Here is a 23,316-nt window from a genome sequence, read left to right on the forward strand (position 1 = left end):
TCTTCTTTAATCTGATTAAGCTTTTCACTTTGATTTGGACACGGAAGTTGGTTATCATCCGAATTCAACACTAGGTGATCAATATGAATGTAGTAGATGCTCTTCTGAGTTGACACGGCTAAAATTATTGGCAGTGGAACAAAGGGAGTCAACATTATATTCAATTGTATACACGCAGTGTTTGATCTTGTGAAAAAGACAACAAATTGCGAACTACATCGATCTCTTGACTCTCATTCTATTTTCCTTTTTATGATGCGCATGTTAATTTAGTAATTTCAGTAACTTGATGAAGAACGATTCTCAATTTTAACAACGAGCTTGAAATCACCTAATCGATCGATGGACTCTCCATATATTAACAACGAGTTAGCCGATGCCTAATCAACCTAAGTCTGTTAATAACATAAGCAAATCAACATTCAAGTGGAGTAAGAGAATAGAAAAGGAACAAAACCTGAAAAGGATTTGGTTGAAATGGATGACTGTAGTTTCCATATTCCCGCCATTAGGATGTAAGTTTGTGTTTGGAATGGAGAATCTATTGGAAGAGAGTAGGATAGCTGGTTCAACGTACTTTTTCCCCACAAATTACGTCCTTAATTAGCTTCTCTTAATTCAGCTAATTGGTTCTTTCTCCTCCATGCAAATTAAAACGTCCTTTACTTTCCATGAAAAATTATATGAAGAACAGAAGAAATACGAGATCACTTTCTGATGGAGAACTGGCCTATTGGCTTGTTGACATTTAACTTATTTAACTCGATGCGTTTCTTATAAAATCTGTTATAAGGGGTAGACTTAATTAGGTATTGGATTGTAGGGTACGTATAACCGTATAAACAATGCATGTTCTGACAGTTCTGAACATTGCTTAGCCAATTTTTTGCGTTGAGGTTTCGGCACAGTACGTACAAAGAAGATTTTGATCCAAGATAGCTTCATCCTCATCCAACCAAGATTCAGAATTCATCTCAGATCAGTTGAGCATTGTCTAGCTATCGAGAATATTCTAATAGCATTTTGGGGATACTGCCTTTTAATTTGTTCCTAGTTTCTGCTACTTGTTGAACGCCAGGCTAGTCAAGAAATGAGCAAAATATATTACTCTCTTGAATCTTTGTCACTTCGATCTGCAACACACAAAGTTCATGATGATCAAATCAGAGGTCAAATTTGCTGTAAAGAGAACGATAAATTTGTGATGGTAGAGTGATATATGGATGAAATTTGTATGACTACAGAATACTTAACCGAGGGTCTCATACACCTAATATACATCTTAATTGGATATCCTCTAGTGTTAACACACAGTTAAAAACACATTTTAGAGATATTGGAGTAAGTTAAAAGCATCTGATCGAGTTATACATAATTAGGATCTAACCGTCTTAAGTTCAGCAGCATGTTGGATTTGTTGAGCAATGTTTCGTCTCATCTATGAAATCAAACATGTGTCGGTGGTGCAAAAGCTGAGTTTAGTTATAATACATGACCACTGCCTGTAATTATAAGTTATATGTGTCATCAATAGGTCGATATTGTTATAAAAATCAATGATATATTGCATACATAATTTAATAAGCTGAATTATAAATAATTATAAATCAGAAATGAAGAACACGAAAAGAAATTCAACAAAAATACCGAACGAATTGTGATGGAAGAACTAGTCGAGACGTGTGTGATACCACACTGTCCTTAAGACGTTTACGCCTCCTCTACCGGTGCAAGGATGCTTGGCGCTTGTCTCCCAGGATATAACGACTAAACAATTCTAGAAAGTTGCACTACTAACTAGAACCCTCAACGAACTCGAAAGGTACCTCTATCTATCACCAGAGAAGAACTAAGAACTTTGAGAGTGGGAGAGAAATGTGTTTTGAATGAGATTATTTTACAATGAAAGGATGGTGGCTATTTATACTGTGAGGATTTGCAATCAGCAATAAATAAGATGGCGGTTATAGAAATCAAAAGATCATAACATATATGAGTTACATATGTTACAAACATTGATTTCAATTCTGTTATAATTCTCCATAACACACAATAACTCAGTTGTTACAAGAAGAATTTGAACAGTCAAGAGAATTTGAAAAGTCAAAACCGAATTTTCGGAAATGCAAAAAGAATATGCGTTCCGACCCTCAATTCGGTGTTGCATTCGTGTCCGCAGGTCGCACGGGCATACACGAGTTTCCCTTGCGACCTAGGATTTGCACCCCCCTGCGCGTGCGCGAGAGGGTATAAGGGGGCTTATACACTTTACAATCCATACACAATGGATTATATATAAAGTCTTTTCAACACTTCTCTTTTCCAATGTGGGACAAATACCTTTCCCTCATTCTAAGTAGCCATCTTTGAGTGACAATTTCTTATTCACCCACAAACCAAATTACACAAACAAACATATGATCTTGTAACCCTCATTATGGAGAACTCAAATCTATGTTCATCTTTGATTAATTATAAGTTTAACTTAATTTAATTAATCAATTAAAATTTGGTTTTAAATGGTTTTTCCAACCATTTTTCCAACAATTCCCCACATGAATGAAATTGGCCACCAAAGACTCGATAGAATTTGGTGATAGATTTCTACGGTTGAAACCTGTATAGGATAGGTAGGTTTGACCCTTTGAACCTTTCCTTATAAAAGTATGCTTACTTTACTAACGAAATAGTAGACGCGATGTCTTTGAACTATTCGTCATTTGTGTAAATGATAACATACTTTACACAGGAGTCTCCCTGGTACACTTCGGTTCTCATTTTTGTGCCCATTTTGGCCATGGAACACACGCCTGGTTCTGCAAGTAGTTTGATAAGAGTTATGCCCTCATTAACTCCCATAGAAGCGGCCCCACTTCTCTCTTGCATAGGTGATCTCTTAATTAAGAGTAACCCGCATTACTCTGCTCGATTTCTCGACGCATAAGAATCATTAAAAGTTTTAACTTAACCTCATCCTTTACGGGTATCACTGGTTTTTATCATAGGAATGGACTTGGGGAACTCCCCACAGTGATCCGAGCTAATCTCTACAGTTTGGTTTTTCCTTTTGAACCTAGATCTTGGGATCTCCAGTCAGCTAGGTTGGGTATCCACTGTAGTGATTTTTAATTTCCAATGGGCTTTAGTCCCATTCCCTTCGATGATTTTTCAACTAACTCTCTGTTTAACCCTTTAGTTAAAGGATCAGCAATATTATCCTTAGACTTTACATAGTCTATAGAGATAACTCCAGTTGAGAGTAGTTGTCTAATGGTATTATGTCTTCGATGAATGTGTATAGACTTACCATTATACATCTTACTCTGTGCCCTGCTAATTGCCGATTGACTATCACAATGTATATCGATCGCAGGCACAAGTTTTGTCCATCTAGGAATGTCCTCTATGAACTGGCGTAGCCATTCTGCTTCCTCCCCACATTTGTCTAGTGCTACAAACTCAGACTCCATTGTGGATCTTGTTATAACTGTTTGTTTTGAGGACTTCCAGGACACGGCTCCACCCCCTAGCGTAAATACATATCCGCTAGTAGACTTTGAGTCTTTCATGTCAGATATCCAGTTCGCATCAGTGAACCCTTCTATAACAGCTGGGTATGATGTGTAGTGCAACCCGTAGGTACGAGTATACCTTAGGTATTTGAGTACTCTTCCAATCGCTTGCCAATGCATAGCTCCAGGATTACTCGTGTACCTACTTAGCTTATGAACCGCATAAGCTAGATCTGGTCTTGTACAACTTGTTAAGTACATTAGACTCCCAATTATTCTTGAATACTCTAATTGAGAAACACTTTCACCTTTATTCTTGGAAAAATGTAGATTCAAATCTACAGGAGTTCTGACAATTCCAAAACCTTCCTTGTCAAATTTCCCAAGAATATTGTCCACATAGTGTGTTTGACTCAACACTAGCCCTTCTGATGTTCTCGTAATTTTAATTCCTAAAATGACATCAGCAAGTCCCAAGTCTTTCATGTCAAACTTAGAATTCAACATGTCTTTAGTAGACTTGATCATCTTATCGTTGCTCCCAACGATAAGCATATCATCCACATACAGACATAAAATGATATATCCATTTTCAATGTCTTTGATATATACACACTTATCACCTTCATTTATTCTAAATCCACTGGTGATCATGGCATTATCAAATTTCTCATGCCATTGTTTTGGTGTTTGTTTTAAGCCATAAAATGACTTAACCAATCTGCACACCTTCTTACTCTGAGAAGGAGCAGAAAAACCTTCTGGTTGTTCCATGTAGATTTCTTCTTCTACATCTCCATTTAGGAAAGCTGTCTTTACATCCATTTGGTGTACTTCAAGTTTGCGCAACGCTGCAATTGCAAGTACCATCCGTATGGAGGTTATTCTCTTCACAGGAGAATAAGTATCAAAATAATCCAAACCCTCCTTTTGCCTATAGCCTTTAATAACAAGTCTGGCCTTGTACTTGTCTATTAACCCATCAGCTTTTAGTTTCTTTTTGAAAATCCACTTGGAAGTCAAAGGCTTACACCCAGGTGGCAAATCCACTAATTCCCAAGTGTGATTTTGCATGATGGAGTCAACCTCACTTTTGATTGCTTCTTTCCACAGAGGACCATCGGTAGAGCTAACTGCCTCTTTGAAGGTACGGGGATCACCTTCAACCATATATGACAGAAAGTCAGGTCCATAGGACTTTGCGGTCCTTGCCCTTTTACTTCGTCTAGGTTCAACCTCAGACTCAGATTCGGACTCCAACTCAGATTCTTGATCTTGAGCATCATCAGTTTCGGCTCGGTTGTCTTCACGTGCCCGTTTAGAAGAATTAAATTCCTCTCTAGACTTCCGTGGAAATATATTTTCAAAGAAAGATGCATTTCTTGATTCCATTATCGTATCCTTATGGATTTCAGGAATATTCGAATCGTGGACTAGGAATCGGTAAGCCGAATTGTTATGTGCATATCCAATAAAGATGCAATCAACCGTTTTAGGCCCATTCTTCACCTTTTTAGGCTTAGGAATTTCCACTTTGGTCAAACATCCCCAAACTTTTAAATATTTGTAGGATGGTTTTCTCCCTTTCCATAACTCATATGGAGTTTTCTGTTCTTTCTTTTTGGGCACCTTATTTAAAAGGTAATTTGCCGTGAGAATCGCGTCTCCCCACATGTTTGGTGGCATCCCAGAACTGAGTAGCATAGCATTCATCATATCCTTTAGAGTACGATTTTTGCGTTCTGCTACACCATTAGATTGTGGTGAGTATGGAGCAGTCCTTTGATGTATAATCCCATTCTGAGCACAAATCTCAGCAAATGGCGATTCATACTCACCCCCTCGGTCACTTCTTAGTGCCTTAATTTTCTTGTTGAGTTGATTCTCAACCTTATTTTATGGCCTCACTTTTGCATTTTAGCAAATACACATAGCAATATTTCGTGTTATCATCTATGAAGGTAATAAAGTATTTATTATTCCCTCTAGATACCGTTGATTTTAAATCACACACATCTGTATGAATCAGATCAAGGGGTTCATTGTTTCTTTCAACACTTTGGAAGATGATCTAATCAGTTTTGTCTCTACACAAGTTCACACTTGTGCATGTTAATTGACATATATTATATTCTTCACTACCATAAATTAGGAAGACTCATATAGGTGTAATAACTAGTTTTTGACAATAAACAATCCACCACCATGGCTCTATGTCAATTTCAGACAAAACACATTTGTCAACACGGAGTTTTATACTCATAAAACCCTTAAGAACATACATCAATTTATTCGATAATTTCAGTTCTGTTCTACAGATCAATCCAAAAACTTGGCTTGGTCATACCATAGCTCTAAGTCATTTAGTCCCTAGTCATAATCACTGACTTTGAACATCACTCATTGATAGTAGATTATTCTAATCATCACTTATATTTTAATAATGGGCTGGTAGATCACAAACATTTGGTTTTTTCCTTTGTTAGACATGAATTTATTCCTTGGAGGGTTTAATTGCATAAACTTCCCTAAACTTGTCTGATAACTATGTACTCAGGTCTTTATCATAATCAAGATTATCTTTGTTTCGTTCTTCTCTTTTAAGTTTTAATTTACATCCAGACACTACTTTAGCTTAATTCTCTTCCTAAATATAATGTTGCGGGTACTTTTCTTCAACCAACTGAATATAATCTTGTCAAATGTGGTTTTTTTTATGGCATCAGCAAATATGTTGATAATTTGTGAGGTTGCTCACTCTTAACTCCAGCTGATGTTACAAATACTCCTCAATCTAATCCTGCATTCCTGCTTGTGACTATTGATTTCAAGAAGATTAATCGGCTGTACGTTAATTTCAGTACAAAAAACTGTTTTATTGCAGGTTGTAACTTTTGAGTGACGGTACCACCAAGGCTAGCCTTTTTGACATTAATCACCTGGAGCACCACAATTTATATGAGTTATGCTACCAATCTCATGTTCCATCCCTTCGATATGCATCATATACACACAGCCACACAGGCTCCACAGTCGAACCATCTCTGGGTAATTTCCCACCCCATCTAGGAAAGTCTCAAATGCCACTAGAGTGCCCGCGCTAGTTATGTACTGCTGAATGGAACTTTGTGGTTTTGATACTAATTTTATCGTCGTAGTTGCAGAGACTCCTGACTGATCTGAATTCTGAAAATTGGTTGTTGTCTTATTCGAGATCATTATCAAGTCGTTAGCATCTAGACGTACTGTTAAATCTTGTTGGCCTCGTCCTCCATATAGTTAATCTTTTTTTTAATCAAATGTGAAATTCTTTAAGCCACAGAGGCAGAAGAGGATAAGAAAACTACAAACAGGAAAGGAAAGAGCAAAGCAAAATTGCAGCAGCAAAGGCTGCAAGCTAGGCTAAGCTAGAAAGAAAAGATTACATATATATAGGGGCCTGGAAGGCCATCATTTTCAAGAACAGATAACAAAGAGGCAGGGGGCTTCACAGCCCAATCCAGGGAGCATAACCTCTGATTTGCGAGCTTCCCCGCGTCAGCCATGCGGTTTGCCAATCTATGAATCCAATTCCAGGAAACAGAAGAAAAAGAGGACATCAGCTTTAAAATGCAGTTTAAAACAGTGATCTTTCAACAATGAGGGGAGAGAGGGGAGTTCAAGACTTCAAGGCATCAGTAAGTACTGTACTGTAAGCTCTTTGCAATCGATCACTCCACGTACAATCACTCTCAATATAGTTAATCTTTCTTCTCCAGCTATATATAATGATCATAGACATATCTCATTCATGCCTTCATGCGCAGTTGCACACACATATATTACTAGTCTTCCTGCTTCCATAGTTCCATTGTCACTTCTAGGCTCCTAGCTCTAAACCCCTCATTCCAGACCTCATTGCCAAAGGACACCGGCGGACCGGCATCCCTATTAGCTATATGCATGCAGCTGGCGCTCGATCTATTAGCTATACGGTAGAGTTGCTAAGGGTGAGACTCATAAATATATGAAACAAATAATTTTTTTTGTTAATGAGTAATTCATAAAAGGGACTAAGCCCAACGTACAAGACCTTCACATATGCTAGGCTAAAAAGAAATAGTACAAAAAGTACAACTCGTCATCTCAATCAATCTAGAAAGAGTAAAAAGAAAACGACGACTCACTAAATTATAGGTCAAAAACCCTACAACCGAAAGCATAAAGGCACATATGCTAACAATTTCACCACAACCACCACTAAAGCTAGCTAACATTAACATCGACATCAACATTAGCAGCCATAGGGAAGTAGAGTGAACTGAATCGGAGCGAAGAAGCATGCATACCCGATGCCAATCTATAACCAAAACACAGATCATATGGAAACACACAAACAAGACAACATCATACAAACCACCATCGAAACTCAACACATGCATGAGATATGCCTAATGAAAAGGAACCAAGAATAATAACCATAACAAAGAGCCAGTACCGGGGAAAATAGGGGGTGATGAACCCATGCGTGAGCATAAAAGCGCGCACCCATAATCCAATTGATAAGTGCTAAAATGCACTTCAAAGCGTGTAGACACACAAGCACTCATGGAAGAATGGTAGATGATAAATTGTTCTGTTGTAGAATAGCTAATAATTAGGAAACAGTTAGAATAGGTTGGAACCGATTTGAGGAACCGAGTCCTCTCAAACTGAACCAAGCCAGTAATATAATCCACAGAGGGATAAGACACCGCATAAAGGGTGGAAAATGTACCACATAATGAGCAAAACGATTAGAGAAAGTAATAAGCAGAAAAATAAAGACAGTGTTGGTAAGTTGGTGCAAGATCTGTAGTCATTTCATAAAGGAGGCCGGTGGTAGTGTTGACGTTACGAACTCTTCTAATTGTGGGTTTTGGTTTTAGGGCTTTGTGCTGTATAATTAACTTGATTACCCTTCTTAGGCCTTAGCTCAGCTTTCATATAAAATTTTAGTTTATTTTAGTGTTTTACGGCATTGGCAGCTCTCCAATTCAAAAGCCATTATCCACAGATTAACTAAAGGAAACAATGCAATGAGGATCTTTTTAACTAATCAAACTCACTATCTCAAAATTGAGAAAGCAGATATATAATAAAAGCCATGCCATCTCTAGCTTAGTGCAGTTGCAAAGATTAATAGATTATAGCTCGTATAAGCTGATCTCTTAGAAGTACTAAAATTATTACGGTATCGAATTGTTGATATACAGTATATCTAATTGTACATGACGTCTCTTAGGCTCACACAAAGTCCATGATCATGTGTCACAGATTCATATCAGCGCGCGCTGCAGTTGATGTTATAATATATCAGATGAAATCTGTGATTAGACAATATTTGAAGCTATATGCCAGGGGAAGCTTCTTCTTCATCATCTCGATTTCTCATTTGTTTGTTGAATGTCTCCATGTGTTTATGATTCTACATGTCTGCAGATATTGGAGAAAACTCAAAAGCATGAAACAATACATAATTGTATATTTGAATACACATTTTTCTATCCTTGGCCTAGTTCAAAACTAAAATGTGGAAGTTCCTAGTATTGAACATTATTTTGTGAGTCATAGTTTCTTTTATGTTTCAGATATTTCATGGGTTTCGGTTTGTGAATCAATTAGTTTTGAAAGAGTTTCAGGGCAATTATGATAATAAAAGATGAGACAATTTGTATGAACACAAAATATTTACACTACACACTAGATATCACTCATTATACATCGTCATCTATATAGTCCTGATATACATTAAATTAATCAATTGATCATTAACATAGTGTCCTTGTAAACTTATCTCAAGTTCCCAACATGCAAGCATTTCTTGTTAGCGGTCTTCGAAAGAAAAAGATCTTTAGGACTTTGACCCATGAAAACTCCTTCATGTTACGCATTTGGTATTTTTCTTATAAAGTATGTTGCCTAATTTCTTTTCCAATATATATATCTCATTTGCAAAGATGTATCAATTTTTTTTAGATTAAATTGTTGGAGATGAGAGATCTCACCTCTTAAAAATGACAAATAAAATAAATTTATAAGTGCGTAGATAATATACAATTGCATCGAGCCCTTTTGTGATTAAATTCTAATACTTGTGAGTTAACTAAATTGAGACAATATCGATACAGTTGGTCAACATGCTACGTTTGTCGTTGTTTAACATAGTATCATAGTGAGTATCTCTTAAGTCATGCCTCCAATGTGTCGTGGGTCCGAGTAAGGTTTCATTATGTTATCATCCGAAAATTTCCGATTCGATTGTCACCAAGTGTCCGTTAGAGGCCAGTCTTGAGTTTGTTCTATCCCACAGTGTGGGTTAATTTGTTTCATGTACAAAACTAAAAATTAAGTTGCACGTGAGGGGCATGTTGGAAATAAGAGATTTCACATCTAAAAATGACAAATAAAATAAAGTTTATAAGTGGGTAGATAATATCCAATTGTACCGAAACATTTTGTGATTACAAACCAACACATGTGAGATGGCTAAGTTGAGACAGTATCGGGACAGTTGGTTTACGAGTCACGTTTGTAGCTGTTTAATATAAACTATAGACGAAATTAATACTGGAGTCAGCGATTGAGACACCAACAAGTGTCACTACCCTTCTCTTGGTGGATTGAGCTGGCCATAAGACTATCGGTCATGATCTTGTAAGATAAAGGCAAAGGGAGAATCACACTCAGCGTGACACACTCACGGCAATGCTCCACTCATTCAATATTTTTGGATCCGAACAAAATCTGGCAAGTGGCAACAAAGAGATAAAGGGATGGAATATTTGACTACCTATTTATCGCTACCTTATTATCTGGTTCGTAATCGAATCCCTTCTTCTTTGAATATGTATGGTTCAGCTTTGACCCAATTATCTTCTTCTCAAGTTATGCTTATTAGCTCCTTTTCTTATTGATTATTACAATAAGTGTTTTTGCATGCATGGAACCCAACATGGCTTTAAACTAGAGAAAAACAAATAATAAAATCTAAGGAACAGTGGCTTAACTAATCAACTTTGTTAGTAAAGGGATTTTACGGAGCTAATGAAAGCTAGTTTACAGAATCTATCTCGATCTCTATCGACTTCATCCACATAGCTTACTTTGATTAATTCTAAAGTTATAAAAAAATAAGTTATTAAGTGTTAAAGAAGATAAGTGGGATTCTGATGAGGACGTTTATCAGATACGGACTTCAGGAGATCTTTTAGATCAACAGTTGAGTGTCTCGTGCTGAAGACATAGCATTTCAACCAAAGTTTATAAGATTATCTACCAAAGAAGTGCTCATCTTTAAGCTTCTAGGGTTGATTCAAGTGGTGACCGCACTAGGGCAGTCGTTCAATTTCCTGCCAGGCCTAGTATAGTTCCATATAGATCTCTACGACTCATTGCATATTGTACTGATATTATTTCAATTTAATTACTGACTATAACTGTCGCATTTGACCCCTCGAGATCTCATTACATACTGTACCGATATTATTCTAACTTAATTACCAACTATAAACAACTGTGGCATTTGCCCCTCTCAATAAGAATAAGATTAAACTGTGGGCACCTCTCATTAACTACTTTGCCATGATGCCACAACAACTATACTCTTGCTCACAGTTTACAGCTGATGAATGGCCCCTATGATGGGGGCAATGTGTTGCTGTTGCTTTCAAGTTTCACAAAATGTCACCTAAAATTTCCTTTCCATTGAAGACTAAACCAATTGTTTAATCATTTCACGTTAGACTCTAAATCATTAAACAAATCATGTAAATGGCATCTCATTTTCCCAACCAAACAAGCATTTCAATCAAACAGTAACTCATACTTGACATTTCAACATAAATTTAAAAACAAATTAGAGAAGATGTGAAATCCAAGGGGTTGCATAAAGATGACTATATACACAGTTGGCAAAATCACGTGCGTGCCTGGTCAAATCACTCGACTCAGCACGCACCGTTAGATCAAATGACTAAATCTTAAGACACTGATTTCCCGATTTTACCCCTACACGGGAACAAAAGGACGCACCGGCGGAGCAGGCTCGTAGCAGAAGGGCGCCGCCGGGTGCTGCCACTTTTTAAACACCGCTGCCGATTTCTCGGCCTCTGCGGACTGGTGACGTGGCGGATCGGGTTTCTGGAGCTTGTGGTGGTGGTGGTGGTGGGGGCGGGAGTCGTCACGGGGTTTGGAGTCGGCGGTGGGGCGATCGGGGGAGACGAGAGGAGAGAGGAGGGGGATGGCGACGTTCCAGTCGGCGACGGGGTTGATTTGGAGGGAGGCTGGTGGAGGAGCGCGGCGCTGGAGACGGCTGGGCTGGCGGCGGTTGGAGGAGGTTGGTTTGGAGCTGTCTGCCATAAAGAGACTTTGATTTTTTACGGTGATCGGAAGCCCAGTGGATCTGAGAAGGAAGAGAGAGAGAATGAGAGTGAGGGATGTGGAGGAGGAGAAGGTTGAGGTGAGTGTGGGGGAGGGTGTATATATATATAAATATACCAACAGAGAAGGAGAGAGAGGGAGAGAGCGTGGTTTGCACAAGCGGGCTTCGGCTTCTTTCCTTTTTAGCCAAGCTTTTTAGGCGAAGGATAATTTTGACTTTTGGCTATGAATAAGAGGTAAATCGGCAACATTTTAAAGTCCCGGTGATCAGAACGTATAAGCAATATAATAATTGTTGGTCGTCCACAATTGATATTTATGGTTTTCTAGAATGAATATATACAGTAATGTTGATAACACTGAGTATAAAAATTAGGAGTCTTGACTAAATGAACATATAAAAAATCTAAAATGTGCTCATTTCAAACCTATAGCCAAATTCAATAAATTTTGGACAAAAGACTACACTACTCTCACACTCCCCAACCCACGTTCTCAATTCCCTCACTCCGTTATATTCCCAATTCCCTCTCTCTCACTCTCTCTCCACTTGGTGCCCGCGACGAGGATCATCGATGACTCTGCCACTGCGAAGCTTCATCAACGACACCGTCACCTCGCCGTCGAACACGTCGACGTATGGGAAAGGATACAAGACATTGCCTGCACCATGAGCTTGGGGAACTCTGGCGCAGTTAGATATGCATTTGTAGACATGTAGACATGGTCTTCGATCTCTCTCCTCGTAGCTGCGTCGCCTCCACCTCGATGAAAATGAAAAAGCCATCGCCACCGCTGTTGATTATCAATAATGAAGTTGGCTTTACCAGGGAAAACATGGAGTCGATTTGTGGCATATTCCAGTATGCAAAGAAGGAGAAGAGACAGCAGAGGCTTATCGAAGGGAATGGCAATTTCGAGTTAGAATTTGGAACAGTAATGATTTTATGGATCTGTGGTCCGAGCTTTGTCATTTGTTTAATATGTGCTACATTTAGTTGACTTATGTATACTACAAGCTCTTTTCTAGTTTCTAGTTAGAGGTTTTTGTTATTTCTTTCATGCATCCTTCATTTCTAGATTACATATGTAGGTAATGGGTAATTAGAGGGTTAAATTAGTATGAAATTGTCATTTTTATTAAAATTATGAGCCTATATTAATTTTTGAAGTAAAATTTAGCATATTCGTGACATGTGATGTGCATGATTGATGCTTGCATTTGTTTGTGTAGTATTGATTATAGATTATTCAAGTAAGTTCTGATAAAATGGAAGATATTAACCAAGTCCAAGTGTGAGTTGTCTCTAGAGATACTATGAACTTTGAACAAACATTCATCTAATGTGAATGTTTTTCATTAATGTCCATATTTGATCAACAGTTACGTACGAATGCTTTCGCGTTACTGCATTGCATTATAGATTGAGTTGTTTCATTTATGGTGGTGCGTCATTATTAATAGTGCTAGTTTTTCTTCTACCACTCCTTGCCAACATCCTATCATTTTGTGGTTGGAGGTGGCAGCAAGTTTGGGGTGGCATCAAGTATGTGCAGCATTTATTCATAATTTTGGTACTAGTAATGTTTATGCTGTGTGAAAACATTTGATTATCTTATTAAATGAACACTTTCGACCATATTAACAAGAGAATTCTAGCTTACTACAACCTGGTTGAGAAATATGAAGCCGAGCCGCAGCTTGCAGCATATACGACCAGTCAACTACTTCCCCAACCGTAAGGGGAAAGGGTAACGGAGACGTTAGATTCAGCCTTAAGGAATGAGTTACCCCACCGCCCCCAAACCAAAACCACGGGACGTCACTTTCGAGACGCCGTTTAATTTACACGTCTCCACGTACCTCTAGCGAACGGCCCTGATCTGATTTGCGTGGTTAATTCCTAGCCCCTTTAAAATATAAATAACCCCAAATTTTATTGTATACTTTTGCATGGCTTTTATAGGGTTACAAAAACATGGTGCCAAACTAAGTCCAAATCAGAGGGTCCTGTTGGTCAAGGATACAACATCATTTCTAGAATATTCTCATACCTTCCAATTCTCGATCTCCCATTTTTCTTTTAAAATCTTGAATTGTTCGATCTTTCTTCTTCCAAAATCCAAATATACATTATGTCAAGCCTGATATCTACAAGATTACACGAAATTCGGCGCGGGGTAGAGAAAGTTCTAAGTTAGATTTACTGGTCAATTACTAACTAGGCTCGTCGTCGATTACTAGTCATCTATTCACTATCATAATTAAGAATCGGAAACTGTGTTAGCACTATCAAAATCACGTAAGAGATTGACCTTGATTTCTATTTCTAATTTCAGTAACAAGTCAAACAAGCATATTGAGCTAGCTCTATCCCTTCAATTCCAGCAGATGGAATTATTCTCATCACTGGCATTCGTTGGCTGATCAAGCCAGGAGAAACCTTGCAGTCCTTGCATGTTTCATGCGATCCTCCACCATGCCCTGTCCAATTTATCCCATGACATTCATTAAGACTGGCATACACCAAAAACAAAGAGCTAGCTTCACGAATTCTCATTGAGAGATATAGATACGTAACCTACGTTTTCATACTCATTCTTGACTCTTACAGTTGGTCATGTGTGGTATATATATAATATATAACAATATCTGTCATCTGTGTGACCAATAATCAGGTCAAACTTGACCTATTCTACCTCTAGGAATGTAAAACTGGAACAAGTCTATACTGCTGAAGATTGTTTCTGCTCACCGGCCTTGACAGTGAATATTAATTCTTCTAAAATTGGTTGCAGTTCTTCTATCGACAATGCATAATTGCTGCCTCAGTAGCTAAATTCCACGACGGGTCCTAAACAAAGACGATGAACATAAATCTTTTGATCTTAGCAATGAAAGGCACAAATTAAGGTTTAGCGTTTAGGGTTTGTATATACTTGTTGTAACCACTCATTTTCCCTTTAGTCAAGATACACAAACGGCGCGGGTGAGGATCCGGAAAGATAGAGCTGTATCTACTTTCTTCTCGATCTAGATCGTGGACAATTGACCAGAAGAGCCACAGCGATCACATGTGTGGTATATTTGAAATGTACCTACTCCTATGTATTTATCTCAGTGACCTCTTCCGAATTTGCGCAATAGATTTGAGAGGGCTGGGAATTTTTCTGTGAAAGGAAGAGCAAACCGGTGATATGTATTGCAGCAATTCTCGTGACTCTTGGAATTATCGACACAGAAGCAGCATGCAATGACGTCCATGATGTGTTTGATACTCAAAGAATCTCGAATTCAAAGGAAGGGATTTCCATCAACACTACTTGGTTGGATTTACTTAAGGACTTAAAGCTCTCTCTCCTAAACTCTGATCAAGTTATTTAACAATTTGTATTGGTGTATCTATACCAGAGATGTATCTGCGAAGCCCATGGTTATTCCCAGTAGGCAGCTAGGGTTGTTCAGTAGTGACATTGGGGCTCATACGTAAACTATCCAAAAAGGAGTCTTATTAATCTGTATTGTATTAGCATTGCTGAGTGCTGAATTCCTATTGTAATTAGGATTCTCAAGTACAGACCACGGATCAATATATATACCTCTGATCGGAACTCCTTTTGTTTCATCCATCAAAACGTTATTGAAAGTTCAAGATGATCAAACCTAGCTATGGTTACAAATGCTGGTAATCTCACCAACGACCTATTGGGTGAAATCCTTTGTCGACTACCATGTTACAATTTTGTTTTCCAAATCAAACTTGTGTCAAAGCGGCGGTGCACTCTCGTGTCTAGCCCTGATTTTATTGGCCGATTTCTACGTCTATCTCCAGAGTTCTAAGCAAACCCCCAAAGCTCATGGTGTTTTAGACGTCCGTGGGAATGAACTGTTCCCTACAAAAGCTTTTGAAAGATTCCGGAACTTCTTAAGAACGAATGAGAAATTCATAATTTTAGCGATATGCAAGGATTGGTTTTCTGTGTCGACGAACAAACCGAAGAAAAAAACCACGTTGATTACTACATCTGCAATCCACGCACCATGCAAGCAGTGGCGGATCCAGGATTTGGACATGGGGTGGGTTTTAAGTTTGGCCGAAGGCAAAAAATTTTTTTACTGCTACAACCATGTAAACTGTAAATGTTAATGAGTTTTTTAATTAAAAATAGGCGTGAATGCAAATAAAAGAATATTATGAAAACCAAAGACATTAGAAAATGCACTAATTTTTTCTTTTCAAATTGATTAGATTGAACCTCAATAACTTGTACTTACAATTTCAAAATCAATAGATAGAGGGAAGATAATTAAAAGAGTTTTTACTTACGAAATTTTGATTATTTAAGAAGAATAAAATTATTTTACAATATATATATATATATATATATATCAATCAGAAACTAGAAGACATAATAGAACCAAAACGGCCGGTGTTGAGAATATCACTTTCTCTTCACGTTCAATAACGAACAGGATGTGAACTGCGTCAAGAATGGATGGTTGTGGGAAATAACAAAGGCCAGAGGTGTAGAATTAGTATAATTAGGAAAAATTTGGCTGAGAATAAATATAAATACCACCTAAATTTTTTTTAAACCCCAAAAATTTTGGGTGGGCTTAAGCCCCCCCCCCCCCCCCTCCCGAAGCTATGCCTTGGATCCGCCCCTGCATGCAAGTGGTTAGTCTTCCTCCAACCGGACCACCCCCTGGAGGTCACCAACCTTGGGGGTTCAACTGTGAGCCTTATTATAAGGAAGCCAGTAATGCTGGTTTTAAAATTAATGCCGAATGTAGGTTCAAGGTTGTAAGACTCCTTCCTCCTTATCCAAGGAAAAACAAAAAGTGTTTTAAATTGGATATTCAGGTCTTCTCTAGTGAGACTGGTGAATGGAAAAAGATAGTTGTATGGTGTCCGCAAGGCTTCAAGTATTTCGACCTCGGTTATTGGGGTAGCTTTGGTAACAACGGAATCCTATATTGGATTGCTAAAGGTAATTTGCTTGTATTACGTACTCCACTCATGATCAACAACGACAAGATCAATAATGGTACTAGTACTAATGTTGATGATGATAGCCAGTATCAATTTCATGTAATAGAAGTTGAATTGCTCGCAAACCACGCCTTCTATGGTCCCTATGGTGGCTTCCAGTATTCTGGTCAACTTCATTACATACTAGATAGGTACTTACGGAGGACGTGTGCGGTTGCAGGACTGCAACTTAGATGAGGAGCCCCCTTTGCTATGTGTTTGGGACTTGAAAGAAGATGAGCTAGACCAAATGGTGCTGGAAGGAACTCGAAAATTGATTATGAAACACATGAAATGTTATACACTGGACCAAACAATGTTTTCGGTTGACCAAACAATGATTCCGGTGCGCCCAGTAGTGTACATAGCCTATGACTCGAATGATTTGGATGTAGTTTATTTAACTGTAGGAGAAGACACAGTCAAGTGCATCATACGAACAGGAAGATGGTCGAAGACGGCTAAAACGTCTTATGCTGATACTCATGGTTGCCACTTTGAGCTACCATGGTGGCCTTCACCAATTCCTAGACTTCGAGAGAGTGTACGTAGGAACTACATTCCAGAGAGCTTAGTCTGATGAATGTTTTTTTTCTGTACGTACTGCTGCAATGCGTTAGCTTGCTGGGTTTGCCTTCCGTTTTGGCTTTGAAAGAAGTCACTTCCTATGATTCCTCACCTTCCCTGCCTTAATTGTTTGAAACATTCTGAAGGTATATGAGTTTCCTAATTGAACTAGGAAAACAAAATAAGGCTGTAGTTTGACTATTTGCCTTTGAACTGAATGTTTTCTGATCTTTTCTTTAAATAGATTACATCAGTTTTCAATAGTCTTACCATATATAGTCTAAATATAAATAGTCTTAAGACTCAAATAAACCTAATGGAAGTATAATTTGTAGTTCTATTTTCTTCATACTGTTCCATGCTTTGAAATTAATATAAACACGGTGCCAAACTCGCCCAAATTAGGTTCTGTTGGTCAAGATTAATATAAAAGTCATTTCCGTCTCATAGCTTCCGAACTTTCTTCTGTTGTTTGATGGGACAATAACACTTGGTTTTTACACGCAATCTTATCATGAATTGTTCTTTCAACATTGCATACCGGCATGGTAATTTCCATGCCTGATATTCAGATAACTACACAACCCAGTTTGCATAAGCGCTACGTGTGCATTTATTTCTCCTTAGTTGGTTAGGTAGCCTTTGGTTGGCTTGTCAATGGCGTTATGCCAAATGAATTCAATTCATTTTCCTAAAAAAAAAAAACTACACAACCCAGTTTGGTGAGAACTGAGAACTGAGAAAGTCTTCTTCTGTTGGATAAATTTAGGGGTATGATCGCCGAACTCAAAACAGAATCTTGTTTGATCGATGGTGGTTTAGTAGGAACCATTAGTACTATCAAACGCACTAGCGAGATTGACCTTGATTTTCTATTTTTACTTTTGGTAACAAGTAAAACAAAATGCAAGTGAAAAGGATTTAGAGCTTCAAATTCTGGCATATCCAATTTTCTCACCGGCATGGGCTTCCTCCTCCCTTGAGCTTGTTGCATGTCGTCCTCCGCCGTGCCCTGTCCAGTTTAGCCATGACGTCCAAATCACCTAAACACAGAACTTCAGGATGTTAGATGCAAATAGACTTGTTCAAAGTTCAAACAGGTAGCTAGCATCCAGACTTGTTCCTTGACTCTTACAGTTGTGCTATACGATATATATCAGCATCTGTTTAGCCAATAATTAGGTCAAACTTGACCTATTAAAGCTTTACAAATGAAAAACAGATCAAATCAGACACTCAGACTACTGAATCATTCAACATTTCACATTCTTGTTTCTCACAATTTACCGTTAACTATTTTCCAAAAAAAAAAAGAAACAAAAAACAAAGATAGATATGGAGAGATGACTAACATTAGTACTGCTACGATGTACAAAACTGGGGGTCTTAAGTTGTAAAGCACCAGAAAACAAAACAAGACCCACCTACAATAACCGAAGATGGGAACAAGGAACTAATCACAATGATATTTAGGTAAATATCATCTTGAGTTCTTCAATCCCGGCTGAAAGAACTTCAACTTCAGTGAGACCTCAGGACATCATCCGCCGCTTCCTTGCCTGAGCTTGCTGCAGTCGTTCCTCCACCGTGTCCTGTTCCAATTATAAATGACATTGTAAACAAGAACTAGCTAGCAAAAGTACTAGAGCAATCAGAAGGGTGTAGGTAAAACAAATGGCTTCTGCTTATTTACTTCATTGATAAGTCATATTGCCTACCAAGCTTAATGTCATGATGGAAGAAGAAAAAAACTAAGCAAAAGCAGGAAATTAACAAATTTCACACATCTCTAACTAGGGAAAAACAAGCATATTAATTCTAGACTCCTGGAAATGATAAAATGAGCAATACGCACCTTTACAATAAATCTTATAAATCTTATAAATGCATTACGCTTTTGTCTATTACGAAGAATTCTCATTATCGCTTCCTCCTCAACATCTGGATTCCATGGTGGATCCTAAAGCAGATGAATAGAACAGAATGAAAATCAAAATAACCATTAATTTCACTAGATAGTTGACACATATATGAACACAGAGAGTACCATTAAAAAGACGTTAGATGCTGCAGTTAGATCTAGACCATCACCAACAGTTCTCAAAGACATCAACAGTACCATCTTTTAGCAAAATCAGAATAACTTCTACTGTCAGGCTTTTCATCCTTCATCCTTTATTATGCATGGAATGCCTAGTCTATTGTTGAGAAATGTCGAGTTGGAAAGCATTCGAATCCCATCACAAACATTCTTATTCTACCCTTTAATGTGATAAATCTGTATTATATACTTTTGACATAAGTGTACATGGCTAGACTAAACCCTAGCCGCTGGAGCTATGCTCTCCATCTATGGAGGCCTTCAACCACCCTCCCACCATGGTGGCTCTCTCAAGCCTCCCCCAATGGAAGTCTTCACAAGCCTTCTCTCTATGGTAGCCATCACAGGCTCCCCTTCACAAGCCTTCCACTGCCGATCTCTCGAGGCAACAATCATATCTTGCCGATCCAAGATTCAATGGGAGCAGAATTGGGGGCATAAGACCGACCGTGTCGAGCTCATCTCAAGTTGGATCTGGTGGATCAGTCCCTATTGGATTTCAGCAATCGGGATTTTTCAGAATGAATGCAGACATGAAAGATGGCGGGATCAAGGGCATCGTGTCGATGCGTTCTCAAGGACGGCCGGATTTGTTTTTTTCGTTTGGCTCCGATCATCGGTAACACTTGGGTTGATCGCTGCTAGAATTCTCAAATCTAATTGGGTGCCCAGATTAATATGGTGCCCAAAGAACTTTCACAGCATTTTGGGCTTCCGCAGTTGAATTGGGCCTTCATGAGGGTTACCCTGAAACACCATCGTCTTTTGCGAGATTCTGGCTATGAAGCACGGACAAGGGTCCGTATTGCGTGTCCGACATGGACACGGACACAGACACGCTCGGACACGCGAACTCAATTTGGACACGGACCGGACACGCGGACACGCACCAACTCATGATAAAAATAAGAATGCTTGTGATGGAATTCGAACCTTGGTCATCCAAAAGATCCAACAAATCCTCAACTATTCCAACAGATTCAGTTTTTATTATATTTATGCACACTTTAATATATATACATCTAAATACTTTCAAAATTTTATATTAATTTTTTAATAAATATATATATATATATATTTAAATAATTTTAATTGACATGTCCACCACGTGTCCGTGTCCAAAAAAATTTCTATATGCCGTATCTACGTATCGAATCGTGTCCGTGCTACATAGGATTCTGGCGACTTTGATATAGACTTATAGAACTTTTCATCAATATATTATGCATAAATTTCCTCTATGTAGATTGTCCGCTATGGTCTGTCTAAGTTTCCAGAAGCAGAATCATGATTTCGGATTTTATTGCTCTTTTTGCTTCTTTAAACACATCTTATTTTGCTCCAAAGAACCTAAAAATAATAAACTAAGTTAAAATGGACATTGTTAAGAGAATAACTTAACTAAATAAGAGAGATAACATATTAAGAACGTATCATTATATGCTCTTATCAACAATGATTCAGCAGCCTCTTCAAGTTGGGAGCAAGAAGACTTGATAGTGTGAGCTTCATCAAGCACCGCTCGAAACCACTCAACCTGGTGGAAAATGCTGTTCTCGCCGTCCTTTAACATATGCAAAATAACATTGGAATTAAGATAGAAATGAAGGTAAGAAATAAGTATATAATTACATTAAGTTCTTCTTGCCAAAGTAAACTCAAACAGAAAGTAATAGTTCATTACCTTTGCATAAGCATCAGCCAAAACATCATATTCTGTCAACACCACATCTTTTTTAGAGATCCTTTTAAGGTTAGTTTCTCTTCCCCTGATGTACACAAGAAAGGAAAATTTTCGCGACTTTAAATAGGTTTGAAGATCATCCTGAAATTATCAAAAGGATGAATACGATATTGCGTAAAGTGAGGAATACTCAAAAAACAAATTAGGATTCAAATAATAAATAAGAGATCAGCTTGCTAGCACTATATATACAAATTGCAGATTGTTGTATAGCCAATTCACCTTCCACTGGCTTAGAGAGGACGCAGGACAGACAACAAGAGTGCCACCCTTTCGCTTCCATGGGTACTGCTATGTGAATCTACTTCGGAGTTATCTCTGCGTGGTCTTGCAAGTATCAGAGAAATTGTCATCAGTCTTCCCAAGTCCCATTGCATCTGCATCTGCAATTATCTATACAGGGCTGACTGCATCTGCATCTCCAAAGTCTTAAAATTGACTTAACCAGATGGTAGTATGTGATTCATAGATTCTTACCGTACAGTCAATCAGATAATCATAGTCTGTCAAGACTCAAGACCACATCTTGTTCTGAAACCACTACAGGGATGATGGTTCTCTCCCATATATGGACTAGAACAGAGATACTTTTTGACTCTGAAAAATAAGATGTAAGCGCATCGTGGATTTATTAATAGAGTTGGTCAGAACTTACAAAGTAGAGGACATGGTACCACATATCAAAATCACTACTCAAGTTAATCAGTACATGATCTACATAATTGAAACAGTATTTCAGCTTTTGCTGGCCCAATGAAGAAGATAATAGGAAAAGGAAAACCAAATTGTTGTCTGAAAATGAAAAATAAGAAGGCACAAGAAAAGTTCACCTTCCACGTGCTTATACAAGGACAGACAACAAGAGTGCCTCCCTTAGGTTTTGATGTAGTCACTGTATCTGGATCTATCTTTTTTTTTTTGTAATATTAATACCATCAGAGCTTCCTCTCCTTGGTCTTGCAGGTATTAGAGCAATTGCCATCACAGTCTTCCCCAATCCCATTGCATCTGCTAGAACCTGTACAGGTAAAATAAGGTAAGTCAATGATGCATTACAAGAAACTACAGAGAAGTATAAATAGCGGGGGTGCTAAAGAGACGCACTCCTCCTCTTGGCTTTTGTGGTGCAGTTGGTAAGTGTGTAGTTGCCTCCCCTGAGAACATGTTCAAATAGATGAAAGAAACCCTCCTGAAAAGTAGCACGTTTAGAATGGTTTAGACACTTGATTCCATGTTCAAAGAAGAAAAAAAGAAAAAAAAACATAAAATAAATAAATTAAACTGCATACTCATCAAATAAATAAAAGCTCCCAGCAAGGATGAAGAGTTGGTGCCGACTTCTCGATATCAATCCCCTTTTCCAATTCTGACATGGGAGCTTTTTTCTGGTGTGGCCTCAGTTTATACTTGAGAGTACTTGGTGGTTCCATCTCCTTGAGAAGTTAGATAGACAACAAGATACAGAGACAATGTCAGACAACCGGATATTTATGACTTGCAAAACAATCTTTGCATCTTTGACTTCTCAGATAAAAATTATAAACATTGAAATGCCTACCTTCAGCCAGATCCCACTGTTCCAATTACATACATTTTTGTTTTAGCAAGTCAATGTCATTGTCAGGTTGATATACTGTTACAGTAGGTTATGTGTTTGTGGTACAAACAACCACATAGGAAAAAACACAAGGCAGAAGTCATATTTTAAATTGAATTGTGGTTTACAAACATATAATCTAGGCCTAGTGAAACTACTTATTTAGTTATTTGGTGGAAATTTATACCAGTAAGTAAAACACAAGAAAAAGATGGGGGCATAGCGAGACTCAGCAGAAACCATCCCTTGTTATAGCAACTTAAGACAAACTCAATCGAACAATACAGGCATAGCAACAGAAAGTAAAAGCAAAAGCACAATAATAATACAACAAAAGGCCAACCATATGTATGGTGCTGACA

The 23,316-nt window shown here is 38.0% G+C and overlaps 1 protein-coding gene and 1 long non-coding RNA gene across 2 annotated transcripts; both read right to left on the bottom strand.

The window, feature by feature from the left end:
• Nucleotides 1-11,334: 11,334 nt before the first annotated feature.
• On the bottom strand, nt 11,335-11,963 carry LOC126792576 (uncharacterized protein At4g14450, chloroplastic-like). The gene has a single exon (XM_050518984.1). It carries the CDS (start codon nt 11,889-11,891, stop codon nt 11,541-11,543), a length of 351 nt encoding a protein of 116 aa, XP_050374941.1. The 5' UTR covers nt 11,892-11,963; the 3' UTR covers nt 11,335-11,540.
• A 9,071-nt stretch (nt 11,964-21,034) lies between these two features.
• On the bottom strand, nt 21,035-21,944 carry LOC126792579 (uncharacterized). The gene is made up of 3 exons (XR_007671934.1): nt 21,580-21,944; nt 21,298-21,382; nt 21,035-21,163 (listed from the first exon to the last, which is right to left on the bottom strand). It is a non-coding gene; the product is annotated as an uncharacterized LOC126792579 (long non-coding RNA).
• Nucleotides 21,945-23,316: the final 1,372 nt, after the last annotated feature.

Source organism: Argentina anserina, chromosome 4 (genome assembly GCF_933775445.1).
Source record: "Argentina anserina chromosome 4, drPotAnse1.1, whole genome shotgun sequence".
In the NCBI taxonomy this organism is placed as follows: Eukaryota; Viridiplantae; Streptophyta; class Magnoliopsida; order Rosales; family Rosaceae; genus Argentina; species Argentina anserina.

Coding starts and splice junctions, on each gene's coding strand:
- LOC126792576 (XM_050518984.1), bottom strand. CDS start 11,891: ATGGCAGACAGCTCCAAACCAACCTCCTCCAACCGCCGCCAGCCCAGC.